At 45.4% G+C, this 27,294-nt stretch overlaps 2 protein-coding genes across 16 annotated transcripts in view; one reads left to right on the top strand and one right to left on the bottom strand.

The window, feature by feature from the left end:
- Positions 1-16: 16 nt before the first annotated feature.
- LOC141734646 (methanethiol oxidase-like) lies at positions 17-26,359 on the bottom strand. Of its 7 annotated transcripts, none has more exons than XM_074566678.1 (15): positions 24,499-24,578; positions 23,589-23,718; positions 21,408-21,447; positions 19,536-19,580; positions 9,030-9,083; positions 7,842-7,954; positions 6,457-6,642; positions 6,041-6,161; positions 4,816-4,998; positions 4,542-4,720; positions 3,433-3,511; positions 2,816-2,937; positions 2,550-2,642; positions 1,427-1,545; positions 17-775 (listed from the first exon to the last, which is right to left on the bottom strand). In XM_074566678.1, the coding sequence occupies exons 5-15, from the start codon at positions 9,034-9,036 to the stop codon at positions 613-615; spliced, it is 1,365 nt and encodes a 454-aa protein (XP_074422779.1). In that variant the 5' UTR covers positions 9,037-9,083; positions 19,536-19,580; positions 21,408-21,447; positions 23,589-23,718; positions 24,499-24,578; the 3' UTR covers positions 17-612. The 7 variants fall into 7 exon arrangements, with proteins under 7 accessions (XP_074422779.1, XP_074422778.1, XP_074422776.1 ...); XM_074566677.1 differs by lacking the exon at positions 24,499-24,578 and adding an exon at positions 24,321-24,475; XM_074566675.1 differs by lacking the exon at positions 24,499-24,578 and adding an exon at positions 22,418-22,440 and having other exon boundaries at positions 23,421-24,246.
- The window catches only part of POGZ (pogo transposable element derived with ZNF domain), a 36,723-nt gene continuing 34,023 nt past the window's right edge, over positions 24,595-27,294 (top strand). For 2 of the 9 annotated variants that reach the window (XM_074566540.1, XM_074566537.1), the window contains exon 1: positions 24,595-24,647. Coding sequence is in view for 1 of the 9 variants with exons in the window: in XM_074566527.1 (XP_074422628.1) it covers positions 25,785-26,008 (224 nt within the window). In the remaining 8 variants the exon portion in view is untranslated. Of the gene's footprint in view, positions 25,030-25,162; positions 26,009-26,188; positions 27,084-27,294 lie in introns of those variants that run through there. The other 7 variants (XM_074566535.1, XM_074566533.1, XM_074566539.1 and 4 more) reach the window with 7 other exon arrangements.

Genomic DNA, 27,294 nt, shown 5'->3' with positions numbered 1-27,294 from the left:
AAAGTGAAGTTCCACCTGACTTGAAGAACAATTTTATTGTTGATTTTTTTATAACAGCAGTGCACAAATGTTAAAATATAACCCAGCGCCATAAACACGTGGCTTCAGATTAGATACACATGATTTTTATGTCTGCTGTGAAGCACTGAGTACTTTATGAGCAAATTAAGCTTTGCAGGGACAGGAGACTTTGGCTCTGGGGCAAGCCCACGGAATGTATCCTTCTTACAGAGTTATTAAGGAACAGCTTCTCCACCGCCAAACCGTGGCAAGGCAAACTGGCACCAGCCAAGGCAAATAGTCCTTAAAAGACTGGTGACCTCGGCCTTGAAGCCTACAGTCAATCGTGATTACACCGGACCTTGCGAAAGAGGAAGGAGCGGAGCAAATGTGATGCATATTGTGTTTCAGAGAGATTCGCCTGCCTGCCTCAGAATGAGAAGAAAGCGGAGCCTCTGTGGCTCACCCTAATGGAAGTCTACATTTAGACAGCAGGCAAAGCTCCAGCTGAACTGATTCACCTACATGAAAGAGAAGTGGAGGGTAGGGAGGAGAGAGAGGGAGAAAGAGAAAAGACATAAAGAGAAAAAAGAAACCATCTCCATACAACAATTACATCCAGATATCAGAGGTACAGTCTCCACCAGGGTAACGAATCTCATGAGCTAGGACAGGCCCATCAGGTTCCTTCCCAAAATCCACTAGGAAGTTTTTATTCACTTTCAATCCACCTCTTTCAGTATCCACATCAATCTGCAGCATAACAGAGCCTTCCCTGAAAAAGGGACAAGAAAACAGATATTGGGAAAAGGATTCATATTTGTCGCTCTTCTCTTCCATATCTGGGCAGGATTTGTCTCCATTTAATATAAAACGGAAAGAACCCCAGATTTAAATTGGGGCTTAGCAGGTCTCAAAAGTGAGTTACATCACCTCAGTGAAACCTGCAACCTCCAATTGGCAATGAAGGGGTGAAAATTAATAGCCGTTGTTACTTATAAAGGAATAGGCAAGCTGCACTATGCCCTCCTGTGGCCATCTGGAAGATCATCTTCTTTCTTTCATTCCAAAAAACCAGAAATTCCTGCTGATAACACTCAAAGGCAGTTTGGAAGTACTATGGATTCCAGGAGGCTAGGTCATGTTCACCGGTTTCTTCCTATTCTCATCTACTTCCCAAAAGATCATGATTTCAACAAATAGTGTGTGCAGACCCCAACTCCTGCGTGCCTGTTGAGAGGGATGCACTCTGGCCGGCGGGTGAAACATCTAGGCTGGTAGGCTGTGTATAAAAAGTTACAGGATTCAGTCTCCCTGTGTGGGAACTTTGCTCTACGGACCAGCCGGCATACGCATAGCACTATTTAAGAAAGAAATCTTGAACATGAGCTTGTACAGCCATCCTTGTTTACCAAAGTTTTCTTACTTGACAAGATCTGGGTAGAACTGCTTGTCCCATCCACTGTAGAGAGAGCTGCTGACATACAGTCTCTTCCCATCCAAGCTAAGCTGAATCATCTGAGGTCCACCTGGCACCCTCTTCCCCTAAAATTACAATAGAGAACAAGGTGCTCAAGACAAGCTGCCACGGAGGCTGAACAGAAGACATGCAACAGCAAGGAGAAACAAAACAGCACGGCAGTTCTGCTACTCGGAGGACCATCCAGCGCTCTCAGATCCTTGACACAAGAGCACCAAATCCCCTGTTTTGGAGAGAGAAGAGTTTTTTTTTGGGAGTCTTACTCCTTATTAATGGGGAGCCTTGGAGCCAATCTCGATGAGTTCCATTTAGCTCACAGAGCTAGTAGTAAAGTAAGAAAGTAAGGGCTGAAGGATTCAGGTTGCTGTACTTAGATGGAAACGTCAAAAATCAAGCAAGAGGTGGGTGGCATAACCCAGCTGAAAATAAGGTGTCTGTACTGCAGCTAGGTCCCAGGCTGTACCATGAAGAAAAGGAGGATGTGAACTTCCCAAAACTGCCCGCAGTGACCAACAGATCTCAGCCATGACCATATTCAGTTGCGTATCCCGTGAGACTTTCCATAGGTACCTGCCTTGACAGTAATAACACTAATGCACATTGATAGTGACCAGAGACAATTAATGCTCTCTGATTTTTCTATCACGATGCCAGGTGCCATCGAACTCTTTACACACACGCACACACACAAGGAGCACCGTAGAACACCACACGGGCTGGTTTAGTGCTTCAGCCACCAGTTGGTGAAAAATTATCAGAAGCAATGATGGCAGTGTGATGGATGCACACCGCTTTAGATTAGCAAGCTAACAGCAGCAGGGAAGATGCCATTACACAGGCTTCAGTGCAGTTGAACAGCTTGTCCAATTCCACCAGGGACCCAGAAGACTCACCGGGGTTTACTAGCTCCATCCATGCTGAAATGTGATACCTGTGCAGGCTGCAAGCCAAGACACAAACTACCTCAGTTACTGCTTTATTCGTGGTACCTTTGACTGAGGTGTAGGGACATTTCGAACTGGATTACAATTAGCAGAGCACTGACGATGCGCCCGTTAGCAAAACTTACTTTGATCACAAATGGCTCTGGCTGACACTGCAATTCCTTGTCTTCCACCACAGTTACAGGCCCACCTTTAGTGATGCTGCCTCCCAGAAACACCTGTAACCAAGGGGATGCGTGAGAGCAGGCGTCGGCTACCAAAGGAAAGTGAAGGCAATATAGTGACAATTCTCAAGCAAAAGTAAATTGTCATTGTCTCCTTTTTAAAAAAAAAAGGAAATAAGACGACTGTACTGCCCTTATATGTGGCAGCTTTTCTGATGCGTCCTCACCTGTCCCACCAGCTTGGGCTGGCGGGTGTTGGAGATATCGTACTGGCGGATGTCTCCATGCAGCCAGTTGCTGAAGTACAGGAACCGGTCATCCAGCGAGATGAGGATATCAGTAATAAGACCTTCAAGAAAATATTCAGTAGCAAAGTCAGGAAACGGACAGGACCAGCAACAAATAAGACCACAAACCTATTATCTTTCAAAATTCTAGTCATAGTAGCCTCAGAAGAATATGTTAAATACAAGTTGGACAATCAAACATCCTTGGAAAACCAGTGCCTACTCAAAGGAGGTTCGGGCTTTCCCAGCATTCCCAGGACCATTCCTGAATACTGTGAGCTCATCCTCAAAGATCCAAAAAGTATTTTTCTAGAAAAACTGACCTCAAGCATTGAGCAGCGTGGGAGCAGCGGTCTGACAACCTCCTACTCGGTGGCTCATATGCAAGGCTAATCTGGTTACATCAGAAGCGTTACACAAAGAACGCAAACAGAAATGCAGTATTTTACAAGGGAAGTGGTTGTCATTTAAGGATAAGATTTTGCAAAAAGCTACACTGTACCACGGAACTGAAGAGGACAACGCCCCATTTCTTTTCCCACCATGCTCACACTAACCAGGCATGTCAGGGAGAACCCATCCTTGCACCTTCTTGCTGGGTACTTCAATCACCTTCTCTGCGGCCCAGTCTCCTTTCTGCCGAAGGCACAGGAAGGAACACAGCGTTATTACTGCCTTGATGTTAGCCAAGAGGGATCAGCTATGCACGACAGAGGGGAGGGGAAGCAAACAGTGCTATTTATTTAATAGGGCCTGTACAGAGGTGATACGCACACTGCAAATAAGCGTTACCAAGGGGTGAGGATGGTAACTATACTGCCAGTGAGAATGTTAATGATTACGCTATGCAATAACATCTCAAACAGATTGCTGTAACAGTAGCAGAACTGAAGACTGCTAATCTCCTACAGCTTGGTGTCCTCTCTGTCTCCAGCTCACCCTCTAAAATGGAAAGAGCTCCACTCCCCTCTCCATGACCCTCAGCACCTTCCCTCCCTCTTCTACCTTCAGGTCTTCCCTGTGCTTCCCAATACCGGCTGAGCAGCAGGCAGCACACATGGACACGGGTGACAAGTCCCATTGACAGACGTTTGGCGACCAGCGTGCAGGCCAGAGAGCAGGCCGTGGAGCCAGTGCTGCAGCCCTTTCCCCAGTGCCAGTGCTCATGAGATTGTCTCATGTTCAAGTGATCACCAGTGTTCCTACCATTGGCAAGACCTTCCCCTCTTTGAGACTTTCACAATTCATTAACTGTGATTAAACTGATCAACAAGTTCTTGCGGAGGGCAGGAGCACTGGAAGTGGGGCTGACAGAGCAGCACCATGACCTCTTAAGCTTCCCTTCCTTTCAGGATCAGGCTGCTGGAAATTTGCAGGCTGGGCATCAGCAATCCGGCTGCAGAGATACTCAAAATGCCCACCAGCTGCAACTGCTCAAAGATGAGGGACGACATGGCAGCTTCAGAAAGCCGCAGCGCTGGTGTGTGTGCAGGCTGCCATTGGAAGGTTTGCTCCCTGACACAAAGTTAGAGCTTGGCTAGAATTAGACTGGAATGAGAAGCTGTATTTTTTTTTAAGCTGAATTCTACTGTTTCCTAAGTGATCGGCGTATTTCTGAAACAACTCAGTTCGAGCTTCTGTATTTGTCACAGCTTTCGTTACTCACCTCTGTCTTGTAGAACCGATGCACGGCACCGCTCAGAGCACATCCAACGAACCCTTCTGCAGCATCCGGATTGTGGAGGAATCGGATTTCCAAAGGTATGGAGCCCTGCCCTAAGTCAACTGCCTGAATGTAGGCGTGAGTGCTCCAGTCCCACACATTAATGCGGCGGCCGTAATGCCCTGATGGATTGGGACAGACAAAAATAAGCACAGAAGATATTATTTTAACAAGGAATCACTTTAAGTTCTGAGAGTTTAACCAAATGCTCCCTCACCTCTTGCTACATCAGCTGGGTTAAACCCATCCGCCAAGACTTTTGGGGTTCCCCATTCAGTGCTCATCAGAACATTGTGTCGTGGCTGATACCAGAAGTCATAGCCCAGGGGGGGTACCTTCTCCCCGTTCTCCCAGTTTCCTTTCACTTCAAAGGTCTCTCCATCCAGCAAAATAAAGCCACCTGATATAAAAACAGAAAACTATGTTTGAGGACATTCACACGGATTCACAGCTTTAAATAACTAAATGGTATATTCATCTTTAAATGTCTGTTTTCTAAACGCTCTGTAAAATGCAACCTGTGCTTAAGGAAAATTTTGTGATTCCGTTAGTATCGCTTTTGTGGACTGAAGCAAATGAAAGCTGGATTTTTAAAGAAGTTTATCACCCTGTAATGATTCTTTTAAGCTTCAGTTTGCTCTATTTCCACTCAAGTCATTCCAATAAAACAGTCAGCCCTCGTAGAGTACGTTTCAATTAAGGGATATCTTAGAGAAGATCCTGGAGGAGTCACCTCTGGTTTTCTTTGCTTGCCACCAGTATCCTTGAATTGCGTACATAACATGTCAAGGACATGTATGCCCACAATCCAGAAGAGAAAAACCCTGTGAAAAGGAGTAGGGTTCACCACTTACCATCTGAAGTGTATTTCTCCTAATAGCTCTTTAGATGTCAGGTGTTTTATGTCTGAATAGGTAATAAAATTTCTATGCAAGAATCCTTCAAATTCTTAAACAGAAAATTCAAGCTAGAATAGCTTGAAAGGCTTTATTTTCATTAGACAATAAGACAAAGAGGATTTAGGTTGGCAACAGAATCTTTCATGCCCAAGTCACAAATACTGAGCTGATACAGATTATTTTCAAAAGCAATTCTTCCTTGCTCCACGCTAAAGGGGGACAAGTGAAATGTTAATGGGTTCCTTGCTCATATTATAAGCACTAGAGCTGGTCTTCTTTAGCAATATATGTGAAAGACTGAGGCATGGAAGCTGAAATCATCGACAGTCCCATAGAGGTTCCTCCACATCAGGTGTGAATTGCTGTGGCAGAGCTATGTCTGTACAGCTTACGTGGCAACTGAAGTATTTATTCTATAGTTACTTAAAGAACCGCTGGAATGGTTACGTGCACAAAAGAACTGTAAGCTCTTAACAATTCTTCTAGCTTGCAGCCTGTACTATACCACAAATACTTTTCCAAAGTAATGAAGGGGATGAATACCTTTTCCATTGCCAGAAGGGTCGCCCAAACAGCTGATTAAGATGTCACCACTGCCCAGACAGTGAGAGGTGTGAGGATTAGCCACGTTACCCTTCCAGAACAACTCCACTGGCTCAACAACCTAAAATGAGTATACACATAGTCATAGTCACCTTCTCTGAGATCACTACAGAATACCAGTCTCACCCCTAAGAGGGAGTAATACGTTTACTCATATTTTGGTGCAAGATTTTTGCGTGTAGTTTATCAATAAATTGTATGAGTTTCAAAACTCCCACAAGTTCCTAATACTTGACAAAAGCTTCTATAACTGTTCCGACTCTCCTATTCTAATTTGAAGTTGGAATCCATAAAATCACTCTCTCTTGGTCAAAACATAAGAAATAAAACCCCAGCTTGAAGTCATCTAAATATACCTTATGGATTCTAGGAGCTCGCAAGTCTGTTCCCACATCCACCACATAAATGCGAGAAGAGATCAGACTTGGTAGAATCAGACGATTCCTTTTCTTTGTGGCATCCCCAAAGCAGCTGCTACAGGCGTTCCACCCTGAGTGATGGAGCTCGTCCTTAAGATTCGGCATGGGCAGGCGATGGATCACCTACAAAGCCAGAGACAACCTTAAGATTCAGTCTACTATAGTTTTTCCCCTAGGCAAAGAAATGGGTCTTTATGTCAAAGCATAAATTAATAAAGAGCAGAAGGAAACTGCTATTTGTTATTCAGGAAGCAGATTCAGCCTGAGATCTGCAGAGCTGAAGCTGTAAAGGGGGAGAAGGAAGTTGGACATCACGATTGCACAGCATTTGTTAAATGTTGTATGCTACAAAATGAATCCAAATCTTTAAAAGCCTCTGCCCAATCAAGGAGACATGGAATAATGATATGGGAAAAAACAACAGAAAAAAATATGACTTGTCCACGTGCTGCAAGTCTCTGACTTTACACCATTTACCTGATTACAGCTGGGGCTGACTGTAGCAAACTGACACGTTAATTTGCACTCTTGCTCCTGATTACTTTTCCTCTGTGTAACTAGGAGAAGTTGAAAGATTAGAGCTAAGTTTGTCAAAGTTTTAGGAGATTTGTTTCCTCCGCTCCTCTGCAATAAAACCCTAAGCAGTGGCTATTTAAAAAAAAGAACAAATTATGAAGATCTTTGATGTGAAACCAGATTCGCTGCTGCGGTCCAAAGTATCTTCAGCAATTTGAGTCGTATTTAAATGCAGTTTAGCGTACACCACTTGCAGTGACAAACTGAGCTAAGGACAGCCTTGCCGATAGTTTGGATCTGGTATATTCGTAGCTAACTACCTACAGCTTTCCATTTATAAAGTAAATGGATTAGATTTATAATGCCTAATGTGTAGAATTTCCTGGGATATCAGACATCCTACATTATAAACTCTGTCTACACTACTGACATACCCCGAGGAAATACCAGCTTCCAGAGCTTAATACTCATGCTAAGTATAAATCAGCAACAGTGTTACAAAAAGAACAATCAAAATCCTAAGCACAAAAAACGCTCTGAAAGTGTCTTGAGACTAACAGGATAAATGTTAGCTTTGGGTAACCTAGTAAGAAAAACAGCAGGGGATTTGATTGGTTCTCAACACAAATACCTACTTGAAAACGATTATGAGAAAAGAAAAAGAAAGATGAAGTCAAACCAGAGCGGGGAAGGAAAGGCTGCATGAGATCCAAAGTTCACAACTGGAAGGGTCACGAACCAGGTGAGAAGTAAGACTAGAAATGGAGAACGTGCACGCAAATACACACCAGCCGAGAAAATGGTACCTGACAGTAGTGTGGAGATTTGGGGTCGACATCCACAGTGGCCAGGTAGTCGGGCTTCTCTATCCCAGTGTTCCTGTAGATACAAGGCAGGTACACAATCTCCTCCCGGGGACCTTGCAAGGCACAAGTCTTGTTTAATGCGTCAAAAGAAACCATTTTTACAAAAAGCTGTGGTTAACTTTAAGGGAATCTTCTCCGGATTGAATCTCTCCGTCTGTAAATTGTGATTCCTCCTGGGAAGCTGGACCTCAGTATTTCCATTTTACGGAGAAAAACTAGTAGCGTACAGCTGTAGCAGCCAGAAATCGCCAGGAGAAAGTCCTTACTCAGCTGTGGGCCCTCTCCACTCGCCCTCCTAATGTACGAGACTCTGGGGATGCAATTATTTCCCTGAAAAAGGTCAGTGCTGGAGACCACCCTCCCACCTGCAAGGCCACGGCAAGCCTCTCCTCTGCCCAGCTCCACAAGCGATGGCTCCCTGCTGCCAGGGCCCAGATCTCAGTCTACCTATGCCAAAAGCATACTCATTACAATCTATAAAATCGCGGCTTTTAAAGTCTATCAAAGGACTCAAGGCGAAGCTCTGACACTATTAAAAGCTACAGCAAAACGCCTCAAGGGCTTTAGTGAGGTTCAGGATTCAGCCAGACGTGGCCGGGAAGAACAGAACGTGACTTTTGCACAGCGGATGAGAAGCTCGCGTTGAACTATGTCACCCAGAATATCCCACAGCCTCTTGCCGTATTTCCCCCTTCTTCTGGCTTAGACAATCACTTGGGTTTGTGAGAGAGTCTGAGGGCAGCGTACAGAGCTCGCCATCCAAAACCACCAATGAAACCTATCTTTAGGTTAAACACTTACCCCAGTATTTTTAAAGCAAAGCTCTATTTTGCAGCATAGAAAAGCAGAAGCTTGCTGAGCATTAACGACCTCGGCCACGCAGACATCTAAACCCAGACCCACTTTGGTTTAGTGCCACAGTGCAGTGACTCGTGGTAACAAGAGCTTGCATGCCTTGCCCAGAGTTGGGTGCAAAATGAACTAAAATCTATTCTGATATTTAAAGTCTCCTTGGCGTTGCTAATTAACGAACCATTCCGGAAGGCATCTACCCTTAGTCTTCACCTAATTGGAAAACAATTCCTTTACTGATGGCGTGGATTTAAGAAAACATGTTACAATACTTGCCTTTCATGGCATCCAGAGGAGTTGCATATCCTGGACCACATGCTCCGCATTTCGCTAATCGGAGAAAAAAAAATAAGCTGTTTTAATCTCCAAATTATTTCAAAGCCTATCTCTATGAGGACATTGGCTTTGCATTCAGAGATTGACAAATCTTAGATCCAATTTTTACATTGCCAAACACCCATAAATCTCACTGAGTCCAGTCAGCGCTGAGGTTACTTGAGTTTCTGAAAACATACAGAACATGACACTTCATGCTCAAAAATAATGGGAAATTTGGGCCTTCATTTCAAGGAGTTCAGCCGCACAATTTCAAAGCACATTCATATATGACAAGGGTCTGGGATTTAAGAAAATTGTGTTAAATGTTTTAGAGAGAGCTGCTGAATCACTGCCAGATGAGTAAGTAGACAGATTGCCCAATGTGAACAACCCATTTTATTATTACTGGAAAACCTCCAGTCTTTCTCTGCATATAAATGCTGAAGAAGTGGTTATTTTTAAGGATTTACAGCCTGGGTAAGAGGTGATACTGCAGGTGACCAGAAGGGACAAGAGGAAGAGGAATTACGAGCCATTGCACCTTCTCTCTATTAAAGACTCAGCTCCCCACCTCTGCTCTACGCCACTCTTCCAGCCACCACAAACCCTCCTTGAAGCAGCAATTCTTAGTCACCGCTCCCGGCTCTGCAACTACATCAACAATCGGACAACTTAGCAGGGAAACCGTAGTTTTGGAAAGCTCGAAAGGGAATCTGAGCGTCCCCTGGAGAAGAGAAGCCCACACAAGCAGAGGGAGCACCTCTGGTCCAAGGCTGGGCTCTGCGTCAGGAGGAACGCGTCGTGTCATGGTGGCAGAAGACGGAGAAGCACCGAGGGTCAAACCCAACCAACACATCTGGGCGTCTCTATGCACAAACCCTCAAAATTATATTCAAACACACTCGACAACTTCCACGCTAACACAGCCACCAGAACGCACGTGCTCAGGATTGTACCAATACGTTGTTAGGTAGAATTAAGACAATATTACCCTGAAATACTGCTTTAAGAGGCAGTTACAACATGTTGCAAGTTTATAGGCTTAAGTGACACAAATAAATCTCGACTTTTCTAGAGTCAGGGAGCTGCAGGAGCTGCACAACGCAGGAAGCTTCTACTCCGTTCCTAAATGGAACCAGTGTGCAAGCAGCCGTTTAAAACACAAAAATATACAAGTGCTGTGCAGCAGGATGCCGGCATATTTTTTTCAATATGACATGAAGTGAAATACACGTTGCCAGAAGCAAAAATGTAGTATAGTTGCCTCCCTCCGTACCTCAACTACCTGTAATAAAAATAAGGAAACCAGCTAATTATTTGCCATTCTCTGATATTTAAAGAGAGAAGTTGATAGCAACAGTTTATTTCAGAATGCCACGGATGTAAGATTTCAAATGCAGAGGCAGTGACAGCTCCAGCACCCGTTTCATCACAGAGCCTTTCTTTGAGGGCCAAATGCTCGCAGCAGCCCGCTCGCTGCCCGCGGAGGCTCCTAACTTTAAAAACTGGATCTTCGCAAAAAGAGTAATTTAGTACTTTAGGTTTAATTTCACATTCTTTGCGAAATATTTTTATCTGGAAATACAAAATATGAAGTTTGCTTTGTTCCATTTATGTCTAAGCCGTAATTTAAACTTTATTCCAATTTTCTCAATCACCTAAATTAGCAGGAGCTCAGTATGCATTAGACCACAGCTTAATTAGCATTGCAAATGCAGTTTTCTGCAGATTACTTTGAGAAAAAGATTATTTGTGCCAAATTGTTTTCCAGAGAAAACATACAGCAGGATGATGAACGTTCTCTCTTCCTCCTTCCCATACACATTTTTTCTGCTTTCCCTCTGATCTCGTTCAAGCACTCTTTTATTCCGAGCCATTGTATCTCACCGCCTGAAGATACCCGCGGATGATGCAAGCCTTTCCCTGTTATACGATGCCAAGCTCATTTGTGAATACAAAATAAGGCTTTTGTCACGAAACCATGATGTGTACCATCTTGCAGCAACACGTTAACAATAATATTTACATCGCTATGTTAATAATCCGTGGTTAAACATGTTAACATTACTCGTTACGTTCCAGATCCCCCTTAATCTGGCAGCCGACCAAGTGTTTGGATACCGGGAAGCGGGACATGGTATCACACCCCTGTGGTTTGCAAAGTCCAGTGAGGACAAATGCATCGAGATTATGTTTTTTCACAGTGTATCTTACACTTTTACAGGCATGTTCTCTTACGGGTATGTTCCCATCCATAAAGTCCACCTTCCTTGTCTTTCTAAATCAAAGAACGTGATCATTGGCTCTTGTGTCAATCTAACAGGAAGAACATTTGCATTTAGCTTTAACTGCTTCGTTACACAATTTTCCGTTTTTCACAAATTAAGTTACAATAACCCAATTCCTCCTTACCCCCATGAAGTTATATTTGTATATATACACCAGGAGCTGATAAAAATATCACTGTTCCTTTTGTTACCGTTGTCTGCAGCAATTCTCTCACATGGAAAGCAAAGGGAATTGAGGAACCCAGTCCAGTTTCCTTTTGCTCTGTATTTTTTCATGTCTTTCCATCTGTTCTGTTCCTCTTTTTGGAGAACAGGAGGGACAGTAAACCCAAGGCCACTGTCCAATCCCCCATGAGCCACCAGTAATGATCCACCGAAAACTCCATGCAAATCAACAACGAGGTTTGGGGCTATTTTGCTACACTTACAACAGCTGAAAATACATAAGCCACAATTTCCCATGTAAAGCATAACGAGGGACTCCCTGCAGCCTTCCATCCACTCTGTAAGTTTTAGACAAAAAGGAGGCAGTTCTCAACATCATGAATGTTATAAGAGCTTCTCTGATGGTGGCAAAGACACCGCACTCTTTCGGGTGGCAGGGAAGAATAAAACATTTCATTTCCCTCATTTTTTTGGGCACCAAGCTGTCCCACAGTGCCAAGTAAAACCTCATGCTGTGCGAGGTCAAAGGCTGGCGACTGGAGGTGTCAGCCCAACAGACCAGAAACCTCTGGGTTCATCTGTCCCCGTTACTGGGTGAGCGAAGCCACCGTGGTGCTCCGGGTCTCTGGACACAAGCGCTTCCTCTGTCAGCAGGTGACACAGACAGCTCGCTGCCTTTTCAAGGGCTGGAGAGGCTTTGGAAATGCCGAGCTCCTCAGGACACAGAAATATTGGGAAATACAAATCATCCAAAAGGACAATGAATACCACAAAACATTACAAAAGTAAGATTTAGGAGATTTTTTTTAATGAAAAACTTCTGAAAGTAGCTTTTTCTTTTTCTTTTTTTTTTTTTAAAATAAAAGGCCAATCCATTTATAGTTACCTAATCAGTGCGTTCAAAGTTTTGAAGTGCTACGGAAAGCCACTGAGGAAGCTGCAGCACGAGCAAACCCTACTCAGATTAACCCAGGGCCAGTAGTAATCCGGACAATGAGGTTTATAGATTTACAACAATGGGTAATAGCATTGTAAAGAAATATCCCACCTGATAAAGTGCAGTTTCGTAGTACATTCAATAACCATTCACACAAAGAGGTATCCTTTGATAGTTTGGGTTTAACAGTGTGAAACAAAGGAAAGGTGCAGGAAAGACTTTGTCCTTTTATATGCACTATTCTACGGCAGCAGAGTTCTCCAGCTCACTCAAGACAACCTGGGAAGGTGCCTCGGACTCTTCACTCTAATGGGGGAGTTTAGGAGAAATGTGGCAATAAATCAGGCGTTTCTGTTGAGAGCCTAAAGTCCGGTGGAATAAATCTGGGCCAAACGGGGCTTTTTGCAGAGCCCGAGTAAAGAGAAAGCCCTCTGAAGTTAAGGCGGACGCATGGGTTAAACACCGACATATTAAAAACGAAGGTAGGCAAATCTGGTTGCTGGTATGATTGTGCTAAACTGCTGAAAAAACCACACACATGGGAAAAAGGAAACTGGAGTATCAGCTGTGCCGTATACACGACAAGACGCAGGCCTTACACAGCAAGAGACAAAAGCAGCACGTTCTTTCTGGAATACAAGTCTTTTCCCAAGTAACAAATTATGCAAGCAGACTTTAATGATCTGTTAAATTTTTGAAGAGCAGTCCAAGGCTTGATCTTCTGCACTGCCAAGAGCATACTTTTCCAAACCTTGTGACCAATCAATTACCATCATGCTACTTTAAGGTTTAAGGTGCAGTATTTAATTTACTCTTTATACACTGCCTAGCGACTTCTTACAGACTGCTGCGACTACTTAGGCAAAAATGGCATTATCCCAGGCTACACACTGAAACTTACAGTTTTTTAGAAAGCAAAGCAAAACAAATATAGTTTACTTTGTTCTACCAAAGCGCAAAAAGATAAACATTCGCCCTAGGCAGATAAACCAGACTCACTTTTGCTGAGTCAGAATTACTGGTTTTCTCTGTGTAATAAGGGCTTTTTTTACTAAGGTCTACAATCTTAACCTGGCTTGTGAAATCAACGTAACAGTGTCCATCTTGCAAATTACACAATAATACATTAACATGCAAAAAACCTTCTTAGTCCCCTCCCTCTGTTTCCTGCCCACGTATCCAAAAATGAAAGTCCATGAAAATCATATGGTCTAACACAAAAATATAAGCAAGAAGTTAAATTCTGGTCCTCGGTTTCCCGACAATCTTCCTAAGCGTCATTCACCTTCACAATGAACCAGAGCAGCGAGTCCAAACGCTTATTTCAGTTTCTAAATGCCGAGGTACTGAGACACGTTTAATGGCAGCATAAAAGGCATTTACTGATAGCATTAAAGCTACTTATTTAAAACCACAGGGGGGGTCAATAGCTTCAAGAAGTAAACCTTTCAATAGTTGGAGGAAATGCTGAACTTCAGCCCTGTGTCTCTCGTCCCCAGTCCCCTGCGCTAACAAACCCGCTGGCCCCTGCTTGCAAGTCTCCCAGCGCAGAACAGTAGCCAAGAGCAGCAGATCCTGGCCAGATCCCCGGGCTGGATCTCTTACCCATGTCGGATCGGACGCTCAGGCCGCTGGCTGTGCGCAAGAGGAAGTTCAGCTGCCGGGACTGGATTTTTGTGAAGCAAAAGCTGCTCGTTGAGGGTGATATACCCAGAAGCGAAGGGGCGGGCAGAGCTGGGGAGAGAAGCTGCCAAGGGGAGGTCCCGGAGCAGCTGGGAGTTCGTGCGGGAGGCCAGGGACAGAGATTCCGCTTCCCGGGGGAGCGGAGGAGCTTTCAGAGCTCTGTTTGAGCCCCTGTCCTCTGCTGCACTGGGCTCTGACGCCGCTGCGCCTTCCACCTGGTCCTGTTCGTATTCCAGATATGGTTATCTGGGTATTTTGTACCCAAGTAACCGCCCTGAGCAGAAACAGCCAGCATGCTTTCTAACAGCAAAAGGGGAGACAAACGTACTTTAAAACTCTACATTTTGGGCAATGCTTCAAGTTCTCCCGGAGCTGGTGCGTGCCAGAGCGGGTCACAGCTCCCCATTGTGTCTGCTTTGGCAGGAGCAATTTTTTTAAGGTTTCATGGCCCTTCAGTCCCTTAAACAAGGCAGCTACAGACGGACAACTTGCCTGCAGAAAACGTCACAGAATTACTTCCTGAAGAAGATTCTTTCAAGATCGACAGCTGCCCCGGAATATCGGAAAGTCTGGATTTCACTCTTTATTCCATCTGGGATTCTGCTAAACTGTCCCTAATAAGAATTAGTCTATTGTTTCCCATTATTTTTTAAAGGACAGTGCCTTTTCCTAGGCAACATTACCATTACCTCTGTCATTTCCAAAACATTCTCAAGAGAGGATACTCTCGAGAGTATTTTACCACCCTGTCCCGCTTCTCTGCCATTTGCGTAAGCCACCGGTAACAGCAGAAAAATTAAAGGGTGCTGAAATGCTCCAACTATGGAAGCAACTCCCTCCATTAAGCCAAGAGATTGTCAAGGAGAGCTCATAACCCATAACTATTTATTTAGATCTATTTAGTGAACTGAGCCTTCTTCCCCTGATCACTAATTAGCCCAAGGCAGTCTGTTAACCTGTTTACCGCTTCAGACTGCTAGCTAAATATTTCATGTAAACAAATTAGTGCTCAAAAAAGCTTTTCTCCGAATTTTGTTTTCAATACTCCACAGCTGTGGTTATTTGAACTGTGTGATGGGCCACCCAAGTCATGCCTTTCTCATCTCATTTGATGGGCTTACTTCTGCTAACTGATTCAAAAAGATAATTTTTGGGGAAAAAAAAAGGTATTTTTATTACTTTTGCCCGCAAATCCTTAGTGTCCATTGGACTGTTCATCTTTCATTAAGAGTTCCTTGCGTATCTATCACTCTTTCTGGTATTTTCCTCCTCAGATACAGCCTTGTCTGTCCAACAGCTCCTTCCCTTCTTAACTGTTCATTATAAAACACCACTTCACTACACGTAAGCTTGATTCGGTGTTTTTTTTAAGCTGCTATTAAAAAACGTAATTTATTTCAGAAACTTGAGAGACTATGTTCTCAGGAGACACCATGAAACACTAACTGAAGATCTGTCTTCTCCTGAAGAACCCCACTGTCGCCAAGGGGACTCCAAGGATGAAGAGGAGCTCACAAACATCACTTCAATTACAAGATCTACGCCCTGAATTTTAGGCAGAACGGGTGAGATTTCAGCCATTCTCAGCAATGACCCACTTCTGCTTCCATCAAACTTGCCCAGAGTTCTCGCTCTCCAGGTCAGCAGGAGGAAAGCCAGGCCAGCCCATGCAGCCGCTGAAGTCCCGTGCAAGGAGTAACGCTGCCGGAGAGCAGGAGAAGCACGAAATACAAACCACACAAAACTGTGCAAACTGATCAGGCAATAGTTTACTTCTGTTTAAATTCTCTGACCCAAGAAGAAACGCGTTACTGCTCAGGATGAAAATCACATTGTATTAAATCATTAGGGCTCTTGGCTCGCATCGCGTTCCACCACAGAGGCAGTGGGATCCACCACGCAGTTTGGGATGTGTCTCTCACCAACACAAAACCAGCGAAAGGCCAAGAGGAGCGTGTACACACCCGAAGGCTTTGGAACAGCCTCGGAGGCAGCCTGAAGCTGGGAAATTGCGGAAGAAACGCTGGAGACTAAAAGAAGCACGTGCCAAAGGGGGCGGCTGGGAACAGCCTGGTGAAAATGTTATAAACGGCTCATGAGGTAAAGCCCATTGAGTGTAATAGGGCTGTGTTAAAAACTATCCCCCACCAGCACCCACGAGTGCGTTCACCTAGTCCTTGGCAGGCCCGCTCCACCCCACCGCCTCTCTGCAGCTCCCGCTGCTGTGACACCCCGCGGGCAGTGCAGGCTCCTCCAACGCCTCTGGCAAGCACAGGCCTGATTTTCGTATCCCCCATCTAGGAATTAAGCTCATTAAAGTGTCATCTCCGAGATCTGCAAACATACTTTATCAAAGCAGAATACTTCTATCAACACATCTGCATGCCTTGTCTTGAGAGAAGGTTGTAATACATCATTGTACTTATGGCAGCACACAAAGAATGTGTAGGTGGGGCCAAACACACCTGTTTCTGGCCCATACCTTTTCATGGCATCCCAACTCCAAATTATGCGTTAAGGTAAATTCTGCTTTGCCTCAAAACAACCTGACTAGACGGTTTACCTACTCCACTGCTTCACATGCCAAAGATTCCCCAAAAGCTGCACTCTCCTATTCCGTGTGCCATTCATTATGTGCTGCATGGGACAGAGAACTCAGTTTTCTTCTCAAAGCCAGGCTGGGAACATGGGACAACACAGTACCTGTCCCATCCCGGCTTTTCATTACGTTTTCATTGCATTTCATGACCAATACGGAATGAGTCCAGGCATTAAGGCCAGGATTTCAAATGCTCTTACTTCTACGCCTCTTTGTGAGATTTTGCCTAGTTCATTCTCAGCAGATACAGCATGGTGCATGTCCTTATATTTTGACACACTGTTTTTCAGATGTTTGAGCCAGATTCTTCCAAGGTGCATATAATATGAAAATTCTTTACTTTCCATCCTTGGATTATACACAGGATCTACCAGAAAATCTACCAGATTGCCCAGAAAGCCAATTGTATCCTGGGCTGCATCGGGAGAAGCGTGGCCAGCAGGGCGAGGGAGGTGATTCTCCCCCTCTACTCCACTCTCGTGAGACCCCACCTGGAGTCTCGCCTCCAATTCTGGAGCCCCTACTACAAGAGAGATATGGACGTGCTGGAATGCGTCCAGAGAAGGGCCACGAGGATGATCAGAGGGCTGGAGCACCTCTCCTACGGGGACAGAGTTGGGGTTGTTCAGTCTGGAGAAAAGAAGGCTCCGAGGAGACCTTACAGTGGCCTACCAGGATCTGAAGGGGGCCTACAAGAAAGCTGGGGAGGGACTTTTTAGGATGTCGGGTCATGGTAGGACTAGAGGGAATGGGTTAACACTAGAGCTGGGTCGATTCAGACTGGACGTTAGGAAGAAGTTCTTCACCGTGAGGGTGGTGAGACACTGGCCCAGGTTGCCCAGAGAGGTGGTGGAAGCCCCATCCCTGGAAGTTTTTAAGGCCAGGCTGGACGGGGCTCTGAGCAACCTGATCTAGCGGGAGGTGTCCCTGCCCACGGCAGTGGGGTTGGAACTAGATGTTCTTTAAGGTCCCTTCCAACCCTGACAATTCGATGATTCTACGATTCTACCAACAATTGTGCCAAGTCTTTCAGTTACAATTAGAAAAGAAAAATAAACTGTAAGCTCCTGTATATTACATATGCACAGGATGTGAAATAATGGGTTCCTCATCTTTTATTGAGAGTCCTTGTATAAAAGCACCATAAAAAGAATGAATTATCATTATTAACCATTATAAACTGCATCAGGCATGTATCAAAAAGTTCATATAAAACGACATGAAATAGGTACGGTCTGAGTTAGAAATGTTTTTTCTTCGCTGCCCTGGACGAGTTTCATACTGGCCGTCTGTCACCCTCCCTGTCAACCTTACTACTGACGACTTTTTGAACTCACTAACGTGTTTACAGAATTAAGCAACTGAAAGTTATGTGTTCTGTTTGTATAATTTGTCCTGCAATCACACAAAGTGCAAAACCTCTTCAGGAGTAGGATCAGGACCTTACATTGCACTCATATTTTCATTCTAGTCATGTAATGAATACAAACAACACCTCTCGTCCCTCCCAAACATCTCAATCCTCTCTCCAAAAAAGAACATGAGAACAAAAATCTAAATGTCATTGTCAAAGAGTACAGCAACTAAGAATTCCCTGTTGTGCGTTTGGCTTGGTAGACAATTTAATACTAAGGTTTTATCCTTTTAATGTTTATGAAAACGTTGTGTCAGTTTAAATGAATCTTTATAAAACAAGCAAAATCGTGCAAACCTCAGGCAACGCCATAGAGAATGTTGCTCGAGTAAAAACTATTGCATTTAGACGAACACTGTTATTTCTTTCTTCTCTTGATTGCGCAGAACGTATTAAATCAAAGGAAAAAAGAAAAGAAATACAAACAAACGCAACACAATAATAAGCCCCCAAAACAAAAAGCCCAGCACAACAGGGCAACCCACTGGAGAGAAGATTCATTCCCCTCTAAAGAGGATGGGAAAGAAAAACCCCACCATGACAAGCAGGAGTCAGAGCATCCAATGGACTGCGGGGAAAACCTCCCAACACCACGGAGATGGGGGCAGAATGAGACCTGCTGAAGAATTATGACCAGGAAAAAATATTAAGAGGCCATTGTGTTTGCGAAGTCAAGCATTCGTTAATAAAAGCTACAGTTCAGGCTGTCAATATAAATTAAATTCAATCCCCCTTTATGCTGATATAAATTAAATTCAGTTGCATTTTAAATGTGCATTTTAAATCCTATATTGTGAAATAACTCACCATTATTTTTTCATGACACACACCTAATTCAATTCATTGAGTAATTAATACATTTTTAACCATTAATATTTAGTACATAACCCCAAGTTTCGCAAAAAAAAAGACCAACACATTCCAACCAAGCACAAAATGCATTTTTTTAAATTGCTATATATGAACCTTGCCATACGAGTATTCTATAAACACTATTAAATTTAGCTGCACAATACCCACTGCGGTAGGGGGCATCGTTTAATTTATTTTACAATTGCTGACTTGAGAGAGAGGAGAATAATAACTCCATTGACCCAAAACAATTACTAAATTCCAATGCCCGCTTTAGAAAAAGCCCAAGCATTAACTTATTTCTAACAACATATGCAGCTCGCTTGTCCCTTCTGCAAATTCAGCTGCAGGTGTTTTATGCTGAGCACCCAAAAATGAAAACTACCCAATTACTGGCCCAATTTGTAACTTAAGTGACTCATCCACAACAACTTTGTAGTCAAAGGACACACTAGAATTTATTTTTGAGAATTTGTAGAGGACAAATTAGGTTGCAGAAGACAAAAAAGAGCCAATGGCAGCCTACCTTCAAAGAAGAAACCGGGAAATATGCACTATTCATCTTCGCTCCCTGGAAAATTGTTCAACAATTTGTTAGAACCTTAAAATAACTTGGGAGAGAAGTAGCCTGTAATTATCAAGAACAAATCATAGCACACCCATTTCTTTCTATGATAAGAGAAGACTTTGATCAAAAAGGGAGAAGTAGAAGAGAACATACTTCTTTTAAAATGAGACATTTGATGTTATGCCTCACAACTTTCTCCTAATTAAACATACAGCTTATATAAAACAACTGTAAGCTTGGTGTAAAAACACCACAAAACTATAAAATAAAAAAAAAAAATCTATGTAAGGATTCACTGACAAATTGGAAGGATGTTTCCACTGTAGCTGTGTAGAAGTCTACTACGGATCCACATTAACGAGTGATTTCAGTGCCACATCACATGTGAAACACAGAATAGGCACGTTAAATCTCCAAACAACAGCAAAGCAGGAGTACCAAGTATTATGGATTGTGGGATTATGAGAGAGAAGAGACTATGAAAAAATGGAGAAATTTGGAAGCAGAGGGGTGTTTTTTCCTGAAATAATACCACCGTTATCAGAATTAGCCTGGAAGCTAGTAACGTCTAACACATTTTCAACAAAGTTTTCAGAATTCCTTTCTCAGCTTATTTATCTGGATATTTGTTCCCAACCTTACGTGGAAACAGAGGCAGGCTGAAAAGCATTAGTGGGAATTTGTCAAGTTGGCAAAGTGATCATCTGCAACACAAATGTCGACAGTCGTCTTCCAACCAGAGATAAATATCGACACATGTAATACTAAATGACGCTTTTGACAACTTTCAAATTTTATCACAAGTCTTACGATCGAGATTTCTGCTAAATCCTGCAGTCACGCTACCTGAAGGAATCACAGTTTTTCTTTTAAGAGGCAATATGCTAAGCCTCACCTTTATGGAGAGCTCACAGCTTGAAGCTGAAACAAGTACAAAATCCCTCACATTTATTACTGTTAATAATTTCATAATGCTTAAAGAAATTGCGTAATCTTGGAGAGCCTGATCTTTTACTTCGAGGTTGATAATAATGAAATGACAACAACCAGATGTTTAGAGAAACTGCAAAGGGAAATCTCAGCTGGGACTCGACAAGACAAACAAACCCAATGATTAAAAAGACAGACATTTTTATAGCCACAACAGCTTCCTGCAGAGAAATATCTTGATCCTGGGCCAAATCCCCGAGTCCTGTAGGCTACAGGCCTCGAACTCTATTTTTATTAAGACTTCCCTTGAGTAGGTTTCTTCTGGAGTGGTAGGTTACTGGCCGAGGTAATTAGCACCTGTTTTGTGGATAATACTGTCATTCTTTCAGGACTAGTATTATTAGCTGCCATGTCTTAACAGCTTTTTAAGGAAAGGAATCCTGTTCCTTATTTGTACCTTTGCTGCTCAATTACGCTCTCTCAAGAATAAAGGAGAGACCTGCATTAGCTGAGAGCCAGACCTAAGGCACTTTAGTATCCCTTCAAATGTTTGCTGCCTTCTAAGAAGAACTGTTTAGGTTTGATCTACCTCCGTATTTATCCCCGTTACACAAATATGCATTCAAGGAAGAGCTTGGAATCGTGATAAACCTTCCTGGCCAAATGTATCCAAAACTTCCATGGGAACTCTAGGGATCCCCTTTGCTCCGAGGGCGGTTTGTTTTCAAACGGGAGTATCTTTATAAATGTAACTCCAAGCGCATACCTCCAACAGCTAATCAAGTCCCCTAGGGCCTCATACTGTAATAGCTCATTTAAGTAAAAAAGTTTAAAAAAACCCAAAAGACTTAAAAGATTCCTCAGAGACCAAACAACAACAAACAAAAACGTACTCCTTACCTCTCTGCAACGTATTAAAACAGCTCAGTGGATTTTTACCCTGAAAATAGAAATGCAGAAGGATTTTAATGATTTTTAGCCATCTTTTCAAAGACACGAGGGGTGACTGAGGCTTACGCATTTGGTAGCTACCTGGTTTGAAACAGCTTCACTAACTCCTGGTCACCCATTCCCATCCCTGCACTATCCACTAGGATGGACGGGGGAAAGCATTCCCACACAGTTATCACAGGGAAATTTTGGAGAGAAGGGAGAAATTTATAGCCATAAAATAATGAAAATTCGTGCTCTATATTACACCTTGTAAATGTAAATGAGTTACAACGTATTTGAGAATTAAATTGAGCATGGAACCAATTAATAAGCATCCTCAGGCATCACAGTGACCCATTTGTGCAAAGCATTAAGGAAAAACATTTAATGGCGGATTCCCCAAATCCAGTCTTTTGAGGTGAAACAACAAATTTGATTTCTGCTTCACGAAGAGGTTGGGAAAAGCATTTTAGGAAGAGCTAGAGACATTTATTTCAATGTTTCTTTGAAAACTGAAAAACAAAGTTCAAAACTTTCTATGTCAGTTAAAATATAGAACACATGGATGTTTTAACCATTCAGATCTAAAGATTATAGTTAACGTTAAATTTATCACAAACAATACAAACTGAAGTATTAATTCAGTGGAATAAACGAAACGGAGAGGCAGTTCTGTAATCAAAAGGAAACAGGGAAATATCAGACTCCTATCTTCCTGCCCTCGTGAATTTATGCATTCCAATAGCAACTAAGAATTTCTCTTTCTCCCAAAACAGAGACTTTCCTCCTGTCCCAGCCGGACATGGCAAAAATGAAAAATGACTCGCCAACGGTGTTGTGATTTAAGCCGGCTGCATTCTCCCTGTCATTAATTGCATTTGAATTTGGTATCTGCAGAACATACACTGGATAAAGACAAAACCACTCCGGTGAATTTTTATGGCTGCTTTTTTTTTTTTTTTAACTTTGCTTTTTACCTCAGCTCTAAGAAACACTGCATCTGCAAGGAAGGAAGAAATCAAGTTTGGGATTAGCAGATGATAATTCTTTCAGCAGTAAGCACAATCATTAGTCATCAGTCAGTAATATAAAACTCGGTTGGTAAATCCTTGCTGCTATTGACATCTGAATTCCATTTACGAACTTAATTTTTCCCATCGCTAGCAATACCAGTGAGGCTCGCTGTTTACCCCTTCATTTAAGGAAAAAAAAACACTTTTTATTTGTAGCTTCTGCTTCCAGATTATCTTTTTTTTAAAAAAAAAAAGGCAAGTGAAAATTTCTATTATTGTTTTAAATAATTAAATAATGCTTCATCTAAGGCAGAGGCTGTGAAGCGCAATCAGGAATACAAACGCATAACTAGTGATAATGATGTTTGTTATTATTATCAGTGGCATAACCACAGAAGAGAATGCTGCCCTTTGTATTGCGTATGTCTATGATTTATAGGTGACAGGTAGACAGTTAAATGAAAACACTTCCCTCCAGCACGAGGTGAAGTAGCCTGGTGCACTGTGGAAACCAGGAAGAACAACTGGTAACTCGTGAAGACCATCAGAAGAAAATTAATGTGCCTGTTTAATGAACCGCAGAATCATAAATCACATTCTAGCAACACATGGCTATCACAGCCAGGGGGTCCATTTGGAGAGCACACTACTTACCACATTCATAAGTGCATTTTAAGATAAATAAGTAAAATAACATTTCAAAGTATGCTGCAGATATGTTAACAGAGCTATAAAATGCATACTTATATTTTTGTTAAATATATTAACTATTAATAAAAAACGTGTTATCTGTTTTAACCATACTATCTTCAGCGTTCGGTCTGTACTGTATGCAGTTAAAAGCTGTATGTTCCATCACTGCTCAATTATTCACAATAAGTAGTTCATTATTAAAGGTGTAATCATGATAAGTTCATTACTAAAGATATAAACCACCTGAATTTATGCTAGGGAGAAATGTACTCACTGATGACAGGCTGGCTTGACAGCGCAGGAAACTTATATGGCCCCGATCCAGCAATGTACTTAAGCAAATGCACAATTTTACGCATTTATATAGTTGTGTTGGTTGCGTTCGGATCGTTTAAATACATAGATACAGGCTCAGGTATCTGCTTAAGCAAAGCCCTTGCACCTGTGTGTACAGCTGCTGTCGTGGTGCCATGCCCACCGGGCTTCCAGGAAACCTCCCCAGAAGCTGCGGAGAAGTTGATGGCAATTTAATCCCTGGACTATCCCCCGAAGCCGCCCCCGAAGGATGGAACCTGTGAGTCTCATAGAAGGGACATTAAACGTAGTGATAAGGACACAGTTTCATCCAAAAGACCTCTAAAAATTTTTGGACCGCAGAAGTCTGTTTCATCACTAGATTTATCTTCTCATTGTTTGGAGACACGGCCACCAAAATGCGTTTGAACTGCGGGAATGTCACTGGCCATCGAACACGTCACGTGTTATGGAGGACGGGTTTCAGCCCAATAACCTCATCAGTTCTCCTCACCTTCCCCGAGAAAACCAAAGGCTACTGGGCAAAGGCTTGACAACCAAGATGATCGTGCAGCTAAGACATGAGAAGCAAATTACAACGCCCATAACCTAATTATCCCTACACCTGTAAGGGCAGCACTGAACGTCGCCATGCAGCAACCGATGGCGCCTGGGGGCCCCGAGACGCGATGGACGCTAAACGAGGCGGCAAATTCCAAAGCCGGGGGTGAGGCCAAGGCCTGCCAGAGGCGAGCGAGTTCGGCCGGAGCCCCCCCTCGCCGAGACCAAACGCCCCCGGGCCCGGCGACGGCGCGGGGTGCCGGGTCCCTCTCGGGCGGCCCCGGCCCTGAGAGGGCGCGCGCGCCCCCTCAGCGCCCACCTGAGGCGATGGCGGCCGGGCACTGCAGGCCGCGATAGGCCTCGCGAGGGGCCCGGGCTCCCCCGGCGGCGGCGAGAAGCCCTCCCGCCACCTCCCCCCAGTCCCGGGGCCCCACCGCCCCGCCGCAGCGGGGGGGGGGTGTGACGGAGCGGGGGGGCCGCGCCGTCCCACCCAGCACCGTCTGCGCCTCAGCTCGGGCTCCGGGAGAGCCGGGGGGGGGGAGCGGCGGCCCCCGCCTCCCGGTGACGTCACCGCGCCGCCCACCAATCCCCCCGCCGCTCAGCGGCCCTGAAGGAAATGACGTCACCGTATCCCTCCGCCGGCCAGGTCCCCTTTTTTTGTGTGTGTGTATGTGTGTGTGTGTGTGTGTATATGTGTGTGTCTGCGGACACCGCGCGTGTATCAGCCCGCCGGGCGCGCTTTTTTTCCTTCCCTCGCTTTTGCCGGGAGGAGGGGGGGGGGGAGACTGGGGCGGGGGGAGACACAGGCGGAGCCGCCCCCTACGGGAGCGCAGGGAGGCGACCAGAAACACAGAGAATTCCTCCTCCTCCTTCTCCTCCTCCGCGCCGCGCTCGGGGGTCCCGGGGGCCGATGCCACCTGCCCCCCCCCGCCGGTCGCCTCGCCCGGGGAGCGGCGGAGCGAGGGCCCTTTAAGAGCGAGCGGCCGCGGCTGAGGCGGTGGTGGGAGAGCGCGGCGGCGGCGCGGCAGGTGAGGCGGAGCGGGCCCGTTATGTGGGGGGCGGCGGTGACCGTTGGAACCGGTTCGAACCGCCCGGGTCTGGGGGAGAAGGGGGGGGTGTTGGTGGGGGGGGCAGCCGGGCCGGAGCGCGGCGTACACAAAGCGGCGGCGGCGGCGGGAGGAGGGAGGACGGGGAGGAGCCGCGGCGGAGGCCCCCGCTGGGCGGCGGAATGTCCCCCCCGCCCGCCCGGCCGGGCGCTGAGGGGAGGCGGAGGGATCCGCGCACACCCGCCTCCGCCGCCCCGGGGCGGGGGGTTGGGGGGGTGGTGAGGCGGAACCGGCGGCTCCCCCCCGCTCCCCCGCCCCGCCGCGGGGGCGGCACACGGCGCCGGTGGCGGGGTCGCTGTCCCCCGGCGGGGGGGGGGGGGGGGGGGCGGCCTCCCCCTCCTCCTTTTCCCGTGGCTGGTGCTGGGTGGGCGGCCATGTTGGGCACGGGGATTATTTTTCTCTCTCTTTCTTAGCCGCCACAATACGCGGAGGGTGGGTTTTGCCTCGTTTCTCTGGAGAAATGCCCTTTTCGCCCCTTTTTGGGGGGAGAGTTCACGGTGGGGGGAGTCTCAGCCCAGCCCGTGGGAGGGCGAGAGACCCCCTCCTTGGCCTGCGCTTTCTCCACCTTCGCAGAGCGGTTCCCCCTCTCCATCGCCGCCGAGGCCGGGGGCAGCCGGGCCCGCCAACCTGCCCCCCTTCCCCGGGCGGGGGGCTCTGCCCGCTTGCTGCTCCCCTCCATGGCTTCCCCTGGTGACAGGAGAGGGCTCCTCACCTCGCCGGGCTCCCTGTGCCCCCACTGGAAGGGGCTCTTCCCAAGCACGGCCGAGGAGGTGGAGAGGGGAAACTGTTCTTTTTATTTGTTTCCCCGAGCTTGTAGGCCCTCTCCCTGCGCCGCCCCGGCCCCTTACACTGACAAGAAGTCTTGGATCGCTCGCTGCCCTTGGTTGGCGCTTTCTCCCCGGTAAGCGGCAGGCTCCGACGTACCTGCTGGCCTGCCCCACTGCTGGGGCAGGAATTCAGATCAGCGGGTCCTTCTGGAGAAGGACTGGGATCCCTGAAGGACTTTATGCAGAATACCCCGAGGCTGATCCTTCTGGCTACAGATATTAAAAATTAGATGTTTGGTATCATCAAGGCGTTTGCCCCGGTCCTCGCTCTGGTCCCGCTCATCTCAGTGTCTGGGGAACCCGGGCTGCTGCGTTAGGGTATCCCCGCGCTCTGCTTCTTCCCTTGGCTGGGATGCGACATCAAGCATGTGTGGAGCTGAAGGAGAGGCATGGATCCTGCTGCCCAACACCCTTGCGGAAAGCACGCAACACACGACAACACACACAGCTTTATTTTTATTAACTTGGCAGCAGTTGCAGCTGTCACCAAGACACACCAAATGGGGCAGGAGTGAGTGATCAAAAGTGGGGGTAGAGGATAGAGGGGAATCTGTTGCTTCTTTTGGGAAATGCTTTGCAAGGCTATAGGAATTATGCATCTTCCCTACTCTGGTTCTCCATCTCATAGCTTCAGGTTGCCGCAGTTGTTAATTTTTATCCTTGAACGTGAAGCCAAGCTTACTGCGTGCGCATCTTTTTCTCAATTGTATTATTATTAGGGTGCATAAGGCTTGTCCTGCAGGGCTGCCCGCCCAGGGACCTTGCTCTCCGTCGTCGCTTTAAGCTCTGTCTGGGTGCGGGGTTCTGCAAATGTTCCTTACAGTTGGTCTTGCGCTCATGGATGTATACGGTTACCTTGTTTGTGTGCACCATCCCCACAGCTGCTTAGATACTGTCAGAGAGCCTCCAACTGTCCTCGTGCCGGTAGCCCAGCATCCACACTGATGGCAGCGGAGTGCTCCATGCTGGTTCCTCACAGAAGAGGAGTTTCTCAGTGGAGGAACACAGCTACGGACACGCTCTTGGCCTCTAGAAGCTTGAAGGTAGTCCCGTGCTCACAGAATGCGCCAAAAGTGTTAAAAGCCAGTCAGCGGAGACAAATAATCAGAAAGCGGTTTGTTTTCATCGCTCTGCAGTTCAAACTTTAAGGTAGATAACAATCATTATAATTGAGTGTGTAATAATACATTTTAATTAGTAGGCATCACACACTTCAAAGCCTTTAATGAAACATATAGGACTTTAAATGATAGCATTCGTAGGAAATGTAATATGCCTTCTGAAATTGTTTCAGTACCCAGCAAAGTCAAGTCAACCACATCAGTCAACAGAAAGTAAATTTACCTTGGCCTGAAGGATG

Source organism: Larus michahellis, chromosome 24 (assembly GCF_964199755.1).
Source record: "Larus michahellis chromosome 24, bLarMic1.1, whole genome shotgun sequence".
Taxonomy (NCBI): Eukaryota; Metazoa; Chordata; class Aves; order Charadriiformes; family Laridae; genus Larus; species Larus michahellis.
This window is presented reverse-complemented; position numbering and strand designations above follow the sequence as displayed.

Coding starts and splice junctions, on each gene's coding strand:
- LOC141734646 (XM_074566674.1), bottom strand. Junction 4,999..6,040: donor CCCTTCTGGCAATGGAAAAG/GTATTCATCCCC, acceptor TTTTTATATCAG/GTGGCTTTATTTTGCTGGAT. Junction 2,643..2,815: donor AGCCCAAGCTGGTGGGACAG/GTGAGGACGCAT, acceptor CCTTGGTTACAG/GTGTTTCTGGGAGGCAGCAT.